The 17062-nt window shown below is 41.0% G+C and overlaps 1 protein-coding gene across 1 annotated transcript in view; it reads left to right on the forward strand.

Moving 5' to 3' along the window:
- The first annotated feature begins 10218 nt into the window (after nucleotides 1–10218).
- LOC121555798 (teashirt homolog 3) overlaps nucleotides 10219–17062 on the forward strand; it is a 35933-nt gene continuing 29089 nt past the window's right edge. The window contains exons 1-3 of the mRNA XM_041869650.2: nucleotides 10219–10966; nucleotides 11121–11680; nucleotides 12086–12442. Of these exons, the coding sequence (XP_041725584.2) occupies nucleotides 12403–12442 (40 nt within the window). The 5' untranslated portion in view covers nucleotides 10219–10966; nucleotides 11121–11680; nucleotides 12086–12402. The remainder of the gene's footprint in view (nucleotides 10967–11120; nucleotides 11681–12085; nucleotides 12443–17062) is intronic.

The raw sequence follows: 17062 nt of genomic DNA on the forward strand, positions 1-17062 counted from the left end.
AGTACTTGATCCTCTCACTGGGAGATTGTATTTCAACAGGAAACCCTTCAGAAAACATGTAGACCTACAGATGCTGAATGTCTGAGCCTTTCTATAGGTGCTGTGCTGGTCAGTGATGATGTAACACCTAAACGTCAATCCCATTTTCACAATAATCATTCACGATAAAAACTGAAATGGAATAACGTTGCTTGAGGTGTGAGATAAATATTGAGCAAATGACAAAAACAAACATATCCTGGGGCTAAGATAAAAAGAATTATAACATTTGACCTATGTCATGATGCTTCTTATGCTCTTACTGCTTTTGGTAATATGGGCTAAAGCAGATTCCTTTGGATGTGTAGGCATGTGTGTGGCAATGGTAATTCAGACAGGCAGAAAGCATAAAGAGCCCAGTACAACAGTGTCAGCTTGGATAGTGTCTCTCCTGTGCCGAGGGGCGGCTAATCAGTGGCTTGTAAAGGAGACCGTGGAGGCCTAGGGGCACACGTTTACCCCCACACACACAGCTGACACACACACAGCTGACCCACACACACACACACGCACACACACAACCGTGACAGTTTGTTTAAGTCTGCATGGGGTCACCATGATGCCATGTGATGGGAGGTTGATCCACAGACAGATTCCTCTACACAACGTTAACATTAACGTGTCCTACACAGAGCGAGTCTTCCTTCAGATGGGTCTGCCCCCAGTCTTCAGGGGTTAGGAAGGATAGGAGGGGCTGAGGTTTTTCTACTCCCCTCCCTCCTCCCTCCACTCCTGTAGCTCCTCCCTCCACTACTGTAGCTAAATGGGGGTTGGGTATATGCATGAAATCAAATGGCCCCGGTCATATCGTTCCCCTCATAACGTGGAGGATATCGAGGATGTCACAGTGGGATAATGGTTGTTCTCCCTCTCCCCCTCCTCCTCTCTGCCATTAAGTTAATCTATCTCACTGTCTATTTAGCGAGAAGGATCCTACTCAGGAGTGGTGGGGGAATGAAGGCGCAGAGAATGTCAGCGCAAGATAAACACTGGTGCGGTGAAGTGGCTCTCGCATGGCTGACGTGACGAGAGCGAAACTCGTGATTTGTATCCGCATCCTTTAGTCTGAGAAAGCGTCTCACAACTGGAGTGGCTCATCCCACAGGCAGGCAGCTTGTTCTGAGGCCAACATGAAAGGGATGCGTGTGGCTGCTTCATGCATGCTCTCTCTCTCTCTCTCTCTCTCTCTAACCACTCTTTCTTTTTTTCTGCTCCATTTTTCTCTCTGTTTATGGCCCTCCTTTCTTCTATCACTTCTCCCTCATTCTTCCTCCCCTTATTTCCCTTTAATGATGTGTCTTTCCCTACCTCAGGGCCAGTAATTTCCAGTACTTTTTCTATCCCTCTCTCTCTCCCTCCCTCTCTCTCTCTCTGTTCTCTCTCTCTCTGTTCTCTCTCTCTCCCTCCCTCTCTCTGTTCTCTGTTCTCTCTCTGTTCTCTCTCCCTCCCTCTCTCTCTCTCTCTCTCTCTCTCTGTTCTCTCTGTTCTCTCTCTCTCTCTGTCTCTAGCTCCTTACTTGAGACATCTCAGTGTAGTCTGAGGCGGGGTTAAGGTCTAGATGACTTGAGTTTGTGTGTGAAATGAGGAGGGCGGGGCGATTGAGGGAGGCTGTATCAGCGAGACATCAGTCGTAATTAATAAAGCTGGGCCGCACTAATTAAAAAGTATGATTAATGCAACAGGGAGGATACACAGCATGGCACATCATCGTCTTCTGAGTCACAGTTCCACATGCTCTGAGGGGGAAACACATGGAAGTGGATCTGAGATGGAGGGAAAAGTGACTCCTATGAATGAATCAAAAATGAAACCCCCACACACACAAACACAATAGCCGGATCTGATTAAGCTATCTTCACCATTTGAACAACTGCTTGCATAAAGTTGTCACTACCCAGCTAGCACATAACGTTCTGAGAACCATATGTTTCTTAGAGCTTAGTGAGAGTGTAGTTGTCCTATGGTTATTTTGCATACAACCTCCCCACAACTTTCTGGGAATGGTGCAGGATAGTTGTCGTTTTCTTGGTATTTCATGACTTTATTGGAACGTTTCCTAAAAGTTCAAACATGGTTACATTTAATTGAAATGTTGGTAATGTTCTAGGAATGTTCTCCAACTTGTTTGACATAGGGAACGTTCTCAAATAGTTCAGAGAACATTAAGAAACAAAGTTATTCTGTCGGAATTTCAGTAATTCAGCATAACATTTCCTTCAGGTTTCCTCAGTGCCTAATTTGTAAATCTGGAGGTACCGGAACAAAAGGTGAGAAAACAAATCACCTTTATAATTAAGCATTGCATGCATATCATCGCATGTGCGTACTGGCATAGAGCAGTAGAGTAGAGGCACTTACCGAAGTTGGACACATGGTGAACATTTTTAGTAGCCTAGGGTCTGGGAAAATTGTAAAAAAAACCACAAGAAAACTTTAGTAATGTTCAGAGAACGTTCTAAGAATGTTATATAAAAAACATACATTCCGTTCTCAAAACATAAAGAAAACTTTCCATAAAAACCACAAGAAAACATTAGTAACGTTCAGAGAACATTCTACATTGTTTATTTAAAAGGCTGTAGCTACGAATAAGGAGTTTTCATCCCCGCCTCGCCCCATCCCGCCCCTACAGAAACATACAGTATTTCTCAAAGCTAAGGATCCAGATCTATCTGTGTTTTAACTACTCACGTACCGCACGAGTAGGCTACCTAGCTGTTCCACCTCTATTTTGTCTGCCTGTATGTGTCTTCCTTGTGTTTGATATGCTTGCCTAAATATACTGTTGCAACAGACAACAAAGTTTGTACGAACATCCATCATGTCTTTTGTGTAGGCTACAACATGATAAAGGAACATGAAATCGTGCTTGAATAGTTCGAACATGTCGACCATATCTTTAATGTACAACATTAACTTTCCCCCTCCATGTCAATGAGGGGGAAGTGGCAGTGGAGCAGGGGGAGCACTGAGCAGAAGCTACATATGCAGCAGAGTGGGCAGCAGCTACGTAAAAAACACTCCCTGTAACCTGAAAATAAACGTTCCCAGAACAGTCAAAATGTTCACTTCTGTTCTCAGAATGTTTAAAAAACGTTTTACCGGTCAGGAAATGTATGGCTTCGTTCCCACAACCAATGTCAAACCAAAAACATATGTTTCCACAACTTTCAAGGAACCAAATATGCTAGCTGGGATAGGATGCGCGCAAGCACAATGTGAAGGTTATTTTGGAATGTTAAATTAAATGTGTTCTTGTCACCCAGCTAGCAAATTTGGTTTCTTTAAAGTTTTTTAAACATGTGCTGAGAATGTTCCAAAGCCAAGCAACTATCCTGCACCATTCCCAGAAAGTTTTCAGAACGTTATGTGCTAGCTGGGATGCCTATTTGGCTTCACAATAGATGGACTCCTATTCAAAAAAGAACTACAACCACAGTTATTGTTCCTATAAATAATACTACATACCCACAAAAAGTACAACAAATATGTTGGTGGAATAACATTACAATCTTTTCTTATACAGTAGGAGTCTGTTTAAAGCCAAACTGTAGTATGTCATTATTGGTGTAAGTCAAGGCCTAGCAGAGACCACACACTACAGTGAGAGCAGAGCAGAGCCTGTACTGTACTTTACTGTAGGAAGACCCTCCTAATGACTTGACCACATGTGTGTTTGGCTAGGCCTGTATTTCAGTTCCCTGCTGGTGACATCACTGCAGACTGATAGTGTGGGCTTTAACTCGGCGATCTCATCTCTTCTTCATTTTTTACATTTTAACATCCAGAGTGACTTACAGGAGCAATTAGGGTTAAGTGCCTTGCTCAAGGGCACACCGACAGATTTTTCACCTAGTCGGCTCGGGGATTCCAAACAACCTTTCGGTTACTGGTCCAACGCTCTTAACCGCTAGGCTACCTGCCGCCCTACTTCCTTAGCATGCAGCTCAAAGCCTTATTCCAGCAGTCTAACATAATTAAAATGTATATGTTGTGTCTCTATTTGTTGCATTATCAGATAAATTGATATAACAGTATATAACAAAGTACCAAACTAGTCTTCAATAGGGTTAGTGACAGGACATGATAATTCAGTGGTCAACCCTATTTAACTCTAAAATACAGAGACATGAGAAATGAGGTCACTTCCTAAATGCTGGAGAAGATGATCTGTCATTTTGCGTCCTTATCTGTTCTAAGTGGGTTTACCATAAGGTGTGCACGTCAGGGGTGGCTTGCATTAAGAAAAAAAAACACCTAAACAAAAATGGCCAGCATTTCTCTTTTTTTATTTGTGCTTGGTTCCCTGTTTGTCTGGTTCTCATCGGGGTAAACATTTGTTCCAGTTGTAGATCTTGCAGAGCTGGAACATGAATCACAGACGAGAAGAGGAAACCACACTGACAGCTGCAGCTCATTACCGGCACTATTACTGATATAGGGGGCTGCTGGGGGAAATTCCTCCTGCCACAGAAAGCGTTCCTGTTTACCATACACCGCCTAGGATCAGGACCCACACACACTCCCACCCAGACATACTGTACCAAAACACACAGGCACATGCACACACTGCACACATAGAAGCATTCATAGACACACTGCATGCACGCATGCACTCACACATGCACACACACACCCACATACATACACCCTCTCCTTTTTCTATCTCTCTCCTTATCTTCCTCCATCCCTCACTCTCCCGCCCTCCCTCTCTGTCTTCCTTTCTACCTATTGCACTCCCTACCTCTCCCTCTGTCTATTTCTCACTCCTTCCCTCCCTACATTTACATTTTAGTCATTTAGCAGACCTCTATCACTCTCTCACTCTCTCTCTGTCTTTACTCACCATAAGGAAGGATTGACTCACAGCAGTACTCCATGTCACACGGCTTATCCAAAACCCACAACTCAGTAAACTTGACATAGTTTTACTTCTTATGTTAGATTTTCAAACAAGCATATTTATTTAAACACCTACTGACAAGCGGCAATATATTAATCCTGTTAAAATTAATTAGAAGTTAGCATATACATTAAATTGGGGTCAATTCTATTCCAATTCAGTAAAATCTGGAATAAACTGAAATTCAAACTCCAAATCTTTGTCATTGAAACACGTTAAGGAAAAATGGAATTGGAATTCCGAATGTCAGTTTACTTCCTGAATTGACAGAATTGGAATGAAATTGACCCAAACCAAAAAACAATCCATGGAAATTTCAGCAAAACATTACGCTGAGTCATTCAACTCAAAGGATGTGCTTGAATACAATTAGATCATACTGCAACTTCTCTCATAGAACAATACTGACACAACAACATTGTATACTAGGCAACACTGCTCTCCACCTCATTTGAGAGGTACCTAGGTTTCCTTTATTGCAGACCGGATCAACAACTGAACTGCTGAAACAACACCAGTGCCAGATCTGGCTGTGACACAGGCCCACCTGATCCAATGGGTTAATGTATTAATTTCTCACCATTCCCTCAAAAACATAAATCAAGCACAGCAAAACAACACCTTGTATTCTGACTCGTCCAACCCTCTTTGACCTCTGCCAATTTTTATCTCATTTTGGTTTAACTTTGTAGATCAGACTTTAATTTTGAAGCGGGTGTCTGGGACAGTGATGAATAGGGTACATCAAGGAGGGCTTAAATTACCCTCTCCCTGGTGGCTAGCGGCCGGGAGGGTTGGAGGGGAGGCTTGGTGACCTAGTAACAGACAGAGAAAGAGGGCTGGTCAGCACTTGCCCTCTCAACCCTGCAAGCTCGCACAGCACACCCAGCTATGGAAGAGGGAGGACACTGGGAGAGAGAATAAAATACCTGCATCCACTACCTATAACATTCCATCTCTGTGTTTTCAGAGTCAAAGTGCAGGATATGTCTTGTTGAGATGAGTTTGACTGACTTTTGAGTTGCTTTGGATGATAACGCTGCCCTAAATTGGAGTTAGCCTATTATGCTAATAGCTGCTATGTGAAAACACAATTTTTTGAATACATTTTGACCAAAATAATATCATATTTTATTTCATATTTTACCTCTGAATATGGAAAATGGTTGCTGGCATTCACCTTCTCTTCTTCTAGAGAAAAAAGGTAGGTCCATTAGCCTTGATAACTTTAACTTCACCTGAGGAGTAAGCAGCCTGGATGCATTGGGAAGGGGGAGGTAGTACTTAATAAATAAATACAAATCCATTTCTATATTTATATTACTGATCTCAGAAATACCAATAGGCTTAAGTCCTCTTTCCACACATTTCCTTTATAACCACCAAATACTTCCCCTCTTCTTCTAGGAGGCTACAATCCCTTCCTTGCGCATTTTATAGTCTACTAGGAACAAGTTGCCGTGAAGCTGAAAGGATCAGGCTAGCACACTCTCCTCGCCAATGTGATCACCATAAAATCCCTGATGGTGCACGGGCTCAGAGATATATCAAAGAACTATTTACAAACCCCATTCTTATCTATTCATACTCCAGTTCTCTTTTATTTCCAAAATATCCCCTTTAGGAGGAAGAAAAGTATACACATGGCTGCAAGCCCATCCTCAACCCCAGGACGGAGAGTAGGTTTGGCAACTGTGTGATGCGCGCCTCCATGGGTCCCGCAGCGCTGCTATCATATGACCTATCCGACCCTGGTGCGGCGCAGCTGACTCCGTCGCCACAACGGGAGTCTATTGCAAATATTCCCGGGGGAGCTATGGTCACAGTACCGGCAATTATTAACCTTCATGCGTAAAAGATGTTATCTCAAACCGCAGGTTGTAATGGCTTTATGTAAGCCTCTGGTGAGTTTGTGAAAGTGATGGCCCACCTCGCTCTGTGTTCATCAAAGCGGATGCTCCAAATACCGCTCCAGCTAATTACTTGCAGTAAACTCGAGAGGTCCTACAACACGGTTGGTGCGGTGAATGTAGTAAATAATCATACGGGTATAATTTTGGTAACCTTGTCCTTACTTAATATAGGGAACATTGGTCAAATAAGTTCGTTTGGTCGATGGACATATCGTAGGCCTACTGAAATTCCCAATATCCAATGTGGGCTAGATATATTTACCAAATGTAGTGCAACGTATGGATTTAAAAATGAATTAACAATATGCTATTTGATCAATGCAGTTGCATTGCTTGCTCTTTGGGGTTTTAGGCTGGGTTCTGTATAAGCACTTTGTGACATCTGCTGATGTAAAAAGGGCTTAATAAATACATTAACATTTTGCTTGATTGATTGATTGACGGATTTAAAAAATACATAAACAAATGAAAATGTAAGGTCATTTCAGTGTTTTTGAAACAAAAATAATCAACGGGCTCATATAATAATGGTCAAGCCCAGGTATGTATTGATGGAAGCGCAAAAAGTGATGCGCACAGTGGATACACACATTGTACCACCCAAAAAAATGTATGCACGCAGTAGATACAGCACAGTAAATTAGACGGACTCAAAAGTATGATTTTTGGTGGATAGCCTACTCCAAAGCACCACCGAAGTCTTAATCCATCAAATATCAATCGAGTTGACTGAAACGAAAAAAAAGTTTGATCGGTATCGAATAAATAAGCACCACGTTTAGCCAACACTTTAAGACTAAAAATTACAATAGTACCATATTTTACCACATAAAAATTACTAGGCCTAAAGGATTTATAGTCATCAACAAAACTTGGCATTAGAGGCAACATACGATAGGCTACACTTCCCTAAATCATATGAAACGTCCAGGTGGGGTTCTGATTCTTCTCTAACACTGATTTGATCCTGCAATCTTTGATAAGGCTCGGTCTTATTCTCACTAAAGGAAAAAGGAGGTCTAAAGATAGTTATAAAGATCCAAACCAGGTGTTGGAGTAACGGGGGCATTATGGGGGAAGTTGCTCCAAGCTCTGAGGGACAAAATGGAGTTGAAAGTTATCCAATTAATATCACAAATATATTCCAAGAAAAGTATCACACTTTTAACTTAGCATATGACGAATATGGAAATTGCCTAACTTTAATTAAACAAATTGCAAATGAAACATACAGTTTTGTTTGCTTGTTTTTGTCTATAAAATATGTTGCAACGCAAGGTCTACAAAAAACTTGCTGTCTGTGCCATGCCTGGGCGATATAAAACCAATAATTATAGCTGTCGGATTCTTTTTTTTCGGTAGCCTATTATGAACAAGCATGTTCGAGCATAAAACCAGCTTCATTTGAATCCAACATAGTCTAAAAGTTATCAAAAGTTTACTTAATGAACAAAGACCATTATTGATGTGCATGTGTATACAAATACACTTTACCTTGATAATTGCACAGTAGAAAACAGTATCTGAACGGAAATATAAATGCATTTCACTCTACAAAAACCATGGTCACTCGAATCATTGTCACAGATACAAACACAGGTGCTGATTAAGTTACATGTGAACAAGCAAAAAAAGGCGAGACGCTTAAATATGTGCCCTCTCCCCATCTCTATCCCTCTTTCCATTTCTGTCTTCTGTCACACACATACACACACACACACACACACTCACACACATACACAGAGAGAGAGAGAGAGACACAGTTGTACCAAAGGGTAATTTACTGTAAGATACTTGTCGAGAGAATGAGTGCACTTATTGCAACATTAAGGAAAAGGAGTAGGCCTAGGCTATAAAAATAAACAAAAGTCCCACAGAAGCCTACCAAGCAAAGCTTGCAGCCTTAGTTTTAAAATAAAGGGTAATTAAAAAATATATTTTCATGTTTTTTATTTGATGAATCTACATCATTCTTATTCTTATTCTTATTCTTATTCTTCTTCTTATTAATAATAATAATAGTAATAATAATAAACATTAATACTGTTGTAGTTTACAAAATACAAACAACAGAACAAACATCAGTAACAACAATCACTTTTTGGCCAGCTTCTTCTATACTTCTGGTTTACTGAAGATATATCAAGTTAAGTTTAAATAATCATTAAATATCATTACAATTCGTACTTTTTAGGGAATCCATATCTGATCATAAATTGAAGAGAAGAGTTGTAGTTAGCCTCGTCTCATCCCTGTAAAGCTAAATATAGGCCTAAATGTGCCACACGGCTAAACATGGAAACAAACTCCAACTGTATGACCACACACTTCAACTTTTGTTTTAGTGGGAAAATTATTGTGCTCTTTTTTAATTCAGTAGACCTACCCAAGCTACAATGGCATGCACGTTTTGCCTAACCTGTAAACAGAATGGCCTAAATCATATCTCTGCAAACAGAATGAGGGATATGTCGAATTTCTATCTGGCATTGTAAACAACGGATGAGGCAGAAACATGTTAAAGCTAAATAACATTATTCAAAACAATAGCGTTTTCGTGAGGATAATCTTGAAGTTGAAATGTTGCATTGGTCACTCACTCGTAGAAACTCGTAGCCACACACACACACACACACACACACACACACACACACACACACACACACACACACACACACACACACACACACACACACACACACACACACACACACACACACATACACACGCAATGGGCAATTGACATCTTTACATTTTACATCAGGATCCCTAAAAACACATTTAATTAGGGCTCATGTATTGTAGCCTTTGCTTATGCCGTTGGTACACTCTTCTCAATAGAGGGAGCGAATGATTAAGAGTAGATTGGAAATGTAGTCTAATACTGAACTGAAGTAAAGTAACGACAAGAGAACGGTCAAGTTATCGAATTGCTATGCACTATGTATTACTGTAAAATGGTATGCAACCACCTGCATTTAGTCTAATTATCACCCTAAGTTTAAAAGAGAAAGAACAAGCTCACATTCTTCAACATTGTCTTGTAAACATGTTGAATCATTCTCAGTAACATATCTCATTATAGGCCTATTGAATACTGTACAGATGTACAGACAGTCCTTTCCAGTTATCTTCCACAACTCATTTAGTTCTCTGCACCATTATGAGATATCAGTCAGCACTTTATTGTGCTTTGCCTTTTGGTGCGTTCCCAAAAAGCACAATTTTTACGCGCCTTTACGCACAAACCAAATACAACTTTGGATACGATGTTTTTAGTCCATCTGAGACAAAATGTGTATATGGTTTCCATAGTTTGCATTAAAACACATTGTGATTCTTTCAGGTAGCAGTGGCTTTCCAGAGTTGACAGCAGGCTTCAGACGACTAGAGGCAGAGAGGCGCACAGCTTTACATAGCCCACTGTCTCAAAGCAATGCTAGTGAAAAGCTACCGATTACATCAACTCTGCCTTGATTCCCTTTTGATTTCTTTTATTAGGAAACGAGAATGTCGACCATTAGACCACTGAAAGCCTCCAGCTTGTTGACCAAAGCGAATGTGTCAGAAATGTAGAGGCGCTATGCGGAGGCTGCTGTGTCTACTGAGAGGGGTATTTTCGTTACGAGTGTGCAGAGCGTGTGACACTGATGGATGCGCCAATGGTTAGACGGACAGATGCTTGGGCGGATCTAACCGCATGCAGTGGTGTAGCGGCATACGCAGCGACATTAGGCTAAAACATCCCGAATCAGTGAAAGACTGCTCTTTCTCATCCCTCAACAAGCCAGGCGAACCGAGAGGAGATCTTGTTCATATCGAGCGACTCCCCTGCCACTAACAAGGGTTTGATCTCCTCTGCGGTCAGATATTTCTGACTATTGACTAGCGTGAGACTGGGAAACCACGACACGTCAGAGACACGGACACATCTGGCAGAAGAAAAAATCCTTTGACAACTTACCGTGTTCTGGTTAGAGAGAAAATAATTTGCATCCACAGTCATTACCTTTCCAGCAGACAGCGGACCAATTGTATTCTATCTTGAAGATGATCTGAAAAAGATGGACAATTTATCCACTTTCCCCCTAAATAATACAGAAATGTCTCTGTAAGTTGTTTTCTTTACTGTGAGGGAAACATTTTAAAGAAAAAGCTGATAGTGTCTGTGATGGTCCCAAATCTGAAGGATGGGGATGTGTGCATAATTTTGATCTTACCGTAAAAAAAACGAGCCTAATATTCTTTCCATTCTGTATCAACAGAAACAAGGAGAACGCATGATACGGATTTTGTGCCTGACTCACTTGAGCAGAAGAAGGCATCTTGCAGGAAGGAAGACTCGTCTGATTCGCTGTTGCTGTTTTAAATACCTACTATCAGCCACACAAAGAAGGGGAAAAAGTGCTATTAGCAGTCAAGAAAGTGTTTGGCAATAGCTGCTGATCCATGCTCTCAGAGCAGCTGAGGCACAGCACGAGTCCATCCCCTCCTTCTGATGTACATTATTACAACAAGGGATACCCAATCAAGCACGTATCTCATCGATTCGAACTGCTCACAGTGGATTTTGAATGCGCTTGGACAAAATAACGGAGCGAGCCAGCGTGTGGGCGACTAGTCCGTCCATCTCTTCTTTCAACCTTTGTCTTTACCTCTCTATCTTAAAAACAATATATATATTTGTTGATGTTTTAAAGGGACTTGGAAACGCTGGAATTTTCATACGATGGCTACAGCGACGCTGAGACGCTGCCTTGCTGGTTTTTAAATTGCATGTGATTACTGGAATCCTCATGGATAACGCAGCTAATCAACCGATTGAGTAAGTATGCCAATCCGTTAACACCTAGTCAACATTATGATAGTCCAATAGCCTAGGAAAGAATACAATGTTTTGTTTCCATGTGTAGCCAAAGAGTGGAACGGTGCTCTCCGCCTTATCGTTATGCTATTGTATCAGCATTTGGTCTCCAGCATGCATGGATGACTTTTGCAAATGCTCACGAATGATTTCTATCAAATAGAAAAGCTTACTTTTTATTCTGTATAGACTGTATAGTTCGTATGAGACACCGTTATGGGGCTGCGGGAGGGATAGCAGACATGTGATGCTTATATGACAAGAGCTAGCTAGCCATTGGAGGTGCAAGGCACAAATGTGACAGTGCTTGATGTTTGCCCCTGTTTGCAGACTTTGAGTGACGCGATCATTTCGTTTTCCTTTAAGCTTGCCTGTTGCAGCCTCCAACACGGAGTGAGAATCACATTGAGGCTGAAGATTTTTTTCCCACCACTGTACTCTCCGTCTCCTCACTGTGATATCGAAGTCGAACAGGAGAAAGAAAAAAAAAAACGCTTGTTCCTCTTCATCTTCAGATCTACCCTTTCTTCAATGTCTGCATTTTTGTTTGAAAACTGCCGATCTATGTCAGCCCTCTGAAAGCGCCCCGGGTACCGTGTAAGGAAGCGCGGCTATCAAAGAAGAGCGGACCAGCTAGGGATCTCTGGGGCTAGAGAAAAACTCTTCAGAACCCCAAAATAAGCATGCCGCGGAGGAAACAGCAAGCGCCCCGACGTGCGGCAGGTACGGTTATATGATTTGCATGTTATCACCTCTGTTTTACTACGACTGTTGCGGTATTTCCATTGCCTTCACTAGTCCTACCATTTATAGTACTGAATCATGTGCGTCTAGCTAAATTGTAGCATAGCCTACAGTGGGAGGAAATGGCAAATGCCCATTCACTCAAAGAGGGATGGTTAGGCTACTAGCTATAAGTTTTTTCGTACTTTCCCTTTGAAGGGGATGTGTTTTTTTTTTTTTTTACAACCACGTAGACCACGTTTGATACTAGCCACCTACTATTTTAATAGTCATCCGCATTATCAGCATACTTACATAGCCCATTAGGCTACATAGCCTAGTTATTGGCAACATTGTTAACATTTTCTCAGTTTATAATTTTTTCGAACTTCTGGGGCAACAATGATTCCATTCGATGAATAAAAGGTTTCCAGGCCGTAGCTCTATCCGACTAGTCAAAGACAACTTCAGCTTTGATACGTCTCTCTCCCCTTTACCCTATTTTAGCCTACTCTCCTTTCCTCCCTCCGTAGGGTGCAGATATTGACTCCATGAATTAGAGATCTATAAAGAAGCGTAGGGAAAAGGGGGCTAGTGTCAGCTGACTGTCATGATTTCCTTTGATGCTCGTTTGGGGCTTTGTGTTAAAACATTTGATCACAAAATCTAAACTTTCGCCTAGTTTCCCTTGGCTGATTTCTCCTTTCTGGGAAATACTTAAAGATTATTTCGTAGCCGACCCTAGGGGAGACGTGGACTGGAAGAGGTTTTAATGGACAATTGCCATCTTTGATTTGACGGCTGATTGATTGCCTGTCATCTAGCTTGTCTTTGATCTATTCTTTCCCGATAAACACAAATAAATCACTCCCCATAGCAACGCCTGTTCCCGTGACGTCATGTCTGGTCTGACAACTAGCCATTTTAAACATATTTAATTGCTTCTTTTGTACTTTTTCAGGTTGTCCGAGCCAAAGGCCACATTTAATTTTTTTCTCTCTTAAACATAGATAATAAAGAACAATCCACGTGACTGTTAAAAATAGGTTTTAATTAAATCTGACTTAGGTCATTGAACACATCATATATTCTACTCTATATAAATAACTAGGCTAAGCTACAACATGGTAGTTACTTAGCTACCATTCTGTTGTAGAAAAATATTATTTTAATCAGACTTCTGTTCTCATACTGTTGCTATATGGCTGGAATCTCTTGGTTTTATGTCCACTTTTGAAAGTATTGTTTGAAGCACCAGTGTGTTGAAGTATACAGGCTACCTGTTTTAAGATTCAATAAGAGTTATTCTTATTTGTGAGATATTTGCTTCATTACCATCACAATATAGGCTACATTTACCTATATGCTTTTAAGTGTAGTCATGTTTTCTGCAACATAGCCTACATGTAAATTAATCTATACTACTACAACTTTTAGCCTATAACAAAACTATTACAAGCACCTAAGTCAAATCCCCTTAAAATATACTATCAAAATTCAATATTATGCAATTATTATAGTAATCCAAACACTCGCTCACTTTACTACACACACACACAGACACACATAAACACACACACACAAACAATTGTATCTTGCACACACACACAGTGCTTCTATGAAAAATGTAACTATTAGCCTAATCGGGAGACGGAAGAATGGTTTGCTCCATCAGAACGACCCGTCAAAGCGACTTTATTTCATATTTGATTTAATTGTCTCCCTTCTGACAGCCACATTCATCAATGGCTCTAATGGTCAATCAGAAGTTGGCAGAGTGAGCGCTCTCATTTTGTTTCTCCATACGTTGGGCCTGGGCTTTACTTTATCAAAATGCTTTTGCCTAATGGACACGCTGGGGGTGGGGGCCGAGTGGGGCTGAGAGATGACTGAAAGCCTTCTTATCCCAGACAAATGTGAGAGAAAAAAATAAGGCATTTATTATTTTGATGAGCGGATGAGGATAGACACGAGAGCAGTGATGTTTTTTTTTTTTTTGACAAGGCAACTTCCTGTAATTTTTTACAGAGTCTGTATACCCCCTCCCACCCTTCGCCCTCCTTTTTTCCCAGCAGCCCTCACAGCTGCAAGTTATAAGGTTGACGACTGCTCCGTGACACACAAAGAGTGGTGACAAATTGATTGCGCTGTAGTGATGGAAAGAGCAAAAGATGGCAGATGATGGGCCTTGATTAGGAACTTTGGGAAATCCAGTCCCCAGCAACCTTGAGCGTTTCATGAGAAAATCTCTCTCTTTGCTTCACTCTCTCTTTCTCTCCTCTCGCTCTTTTCCCTTTTCAGCCCCCCAGTCTGGAAGGGCTGCTCAGCCGTATAAAAAGAAAAGTTGTTTGCCAGCTTCATTAGTGTTCACCTAATTAGCTGTAAAGCTGATGGATTCCTGACAGCCCTAATGATTGGAGATGACAAGCTCCGCACACTGTCATCCAGCCCAATTAGGTTTGCAGCTAGTTTGATGTAATCAAGTTGATATTACACAGTCCTCCATGCCTTTAGTCGTGCACTAACTCAATTTTCTGCTGCAGGTGACAAATGGGCCAGGGTACCTGGGTAATCATGTTGGCTGAAATTAGGCTGCTTTTTAATGGTCAGGAGCCCAATAACAACACCAAAAACTAGTCTCTCAAAAAGTATGGGAAAGAGGGGCCTATAGCAGCCAAACACACACACACACACACACACACACACACACACACACACACACACACACACACACACACACACACACACACACACACACACACACACACACACACACACACACACACACACATACCACTCTCTCTGTCTAGCCATAATACCTTTCCCACAATACCTTCCTCCATTTAGGAGCGGACAATGCTGTGAACACTATGTTTTTGTTCATCGGCTTCAAAGCCTTGCAAGACCAAACATATCATTGTTTTGGGGAGGAAGAGGGAACATCAAACATAGGATTTTTTTCTCCTTCACTAGTTGTGTTATGCCATGTTAGTCTTACTGACTATTACTGTAGTGCTTCTTGCCTGAAACACTCAAAAAACATTGCATTGATGTTGTAGCTGTTTTGCTACACTGTCATAGAGAATAGTATTGCTTTAGGGCCAGGCTGCTGTCTGTGAGGTATATTTGAAGAAGCCTTGTGAAATTAGTCAACATTGATATTGTTGACATTGGTCATCATCACGTACATCATGACATATTCAAAGGTATAGATGCTTTTTCACATTAGTTGATTTTCAAAATGCCTATTATCAGCATTGTGTTGAAAGGGGGTAAACATGATTTATACAAATATTAAGATCATGACAGATCGAGTTCTGCTTGACGGGAGATAGATAGTAGTGAGGAAAAGCAGCTGATTTCTGTGATTTTTGTGTGTGTTTGATTGATTGGGGATGAGAGAGAGAGATTAACCATGCTTGATGTGTGTTAACGTTGCACTCATGCTGGATACACATCGACATACAGTGGCCCACAGACTCATAGGTTACTACACACACACAGACGTACACACACACACACACACAGACGCACACACACGCACGCACGGACGCACGCAGGCACGCACGCACGCACGCACGCACGCACACACACACACACACACACACACACACACACACACACACACACACCGCTTGCATGTTCTTGTAATAATACTTTGTCTCTGCTTATTGCTAAAAACAGAGGTTTTGTGTAATAGTGTAATGTTACAGTATTCACTCTGTCGCTGGTGTAGTTGGTTGATTCGCTGTAGTTCACAGGTCGGTAGCAGCGGCTTGTTGGTGCCTTGCTCGTACGAAGCTTTACCCCTTCACAGTCTCAGCGAATGAAATTTAATCAAACATGCCATCTTAATTAGGCTAATTTTCCTAGTTAAAAGCTGGTCATGATAATTCTATTAATTATTAAGATGGAAAGAAAATTATTTCATAAACATCACCTTCCACCCTCAGTTAATTAGAAATATAATTATTAAGAACTACATTATATTTAAAATCAAGTGGATTTATTAATGAATAGGTGTACTACATCCATTATGTTGTGTTGAGTTTGACGATCGCAAAGTTCATGAACTTAGTTTTCACAGTGAGTTGTTCTTTTTGAATATGAATGTTATGATTTAGTTAGAAACATTGAGGCTAAATCCGATATGTTCACTTATATTTATTCATGTTTTGTATTTGGTTGTGGCGTTATGCCCATAGGGGGCACAAGGGTCACGTGCTCCCTCAGATTTGTCCTGTAAAAAATTACAAATGGTTAGTTTTTTCTCGGTAATACTACTAGCCACTTGGCAATTTTATGAAGTTGGCTTTAGCTTGCCCAGATAGGTTCCCAATCTCCCAACCTCATAACTAGCTACCAAGAAGCCATTTCAGGCTATCAATCAAGTTAGAGTAGCTAGCTAGTCTAACTATCTTAGCTGGAATGCCTGCTGGCAAGTTGAGAAGATTTTAGAAAAGCAAGCAATAACTAAATTCAATCTTTCAATCTTTTACCCATATTTAGGCACAGATACAGAGAAGCATATTTAGTTTATTTCAAAAAATAACCACCAGTCAGGAGGATACAGACAGCTCAAGAGGTATGGTTAGATATGCAGAAAAATATACATATTTG

Source organism: Coregonus clupeaformis, unplaced genomic scaffold (assembly GCF_020615455.1).
Source record: "Coregonus clupeaformis isolate EN_2021a unplaced genomic scaffold, ASM2061545v1 scaf0864, whole genome shotgun sequence".
Taxonomy (NCBI): domain Eukaryota; kingdom Metazoa; phylum Chordata; class Actinopteri; order Salmoniformes; family Salmonidae; genus Coregonus; species Coregonus clupeaformis.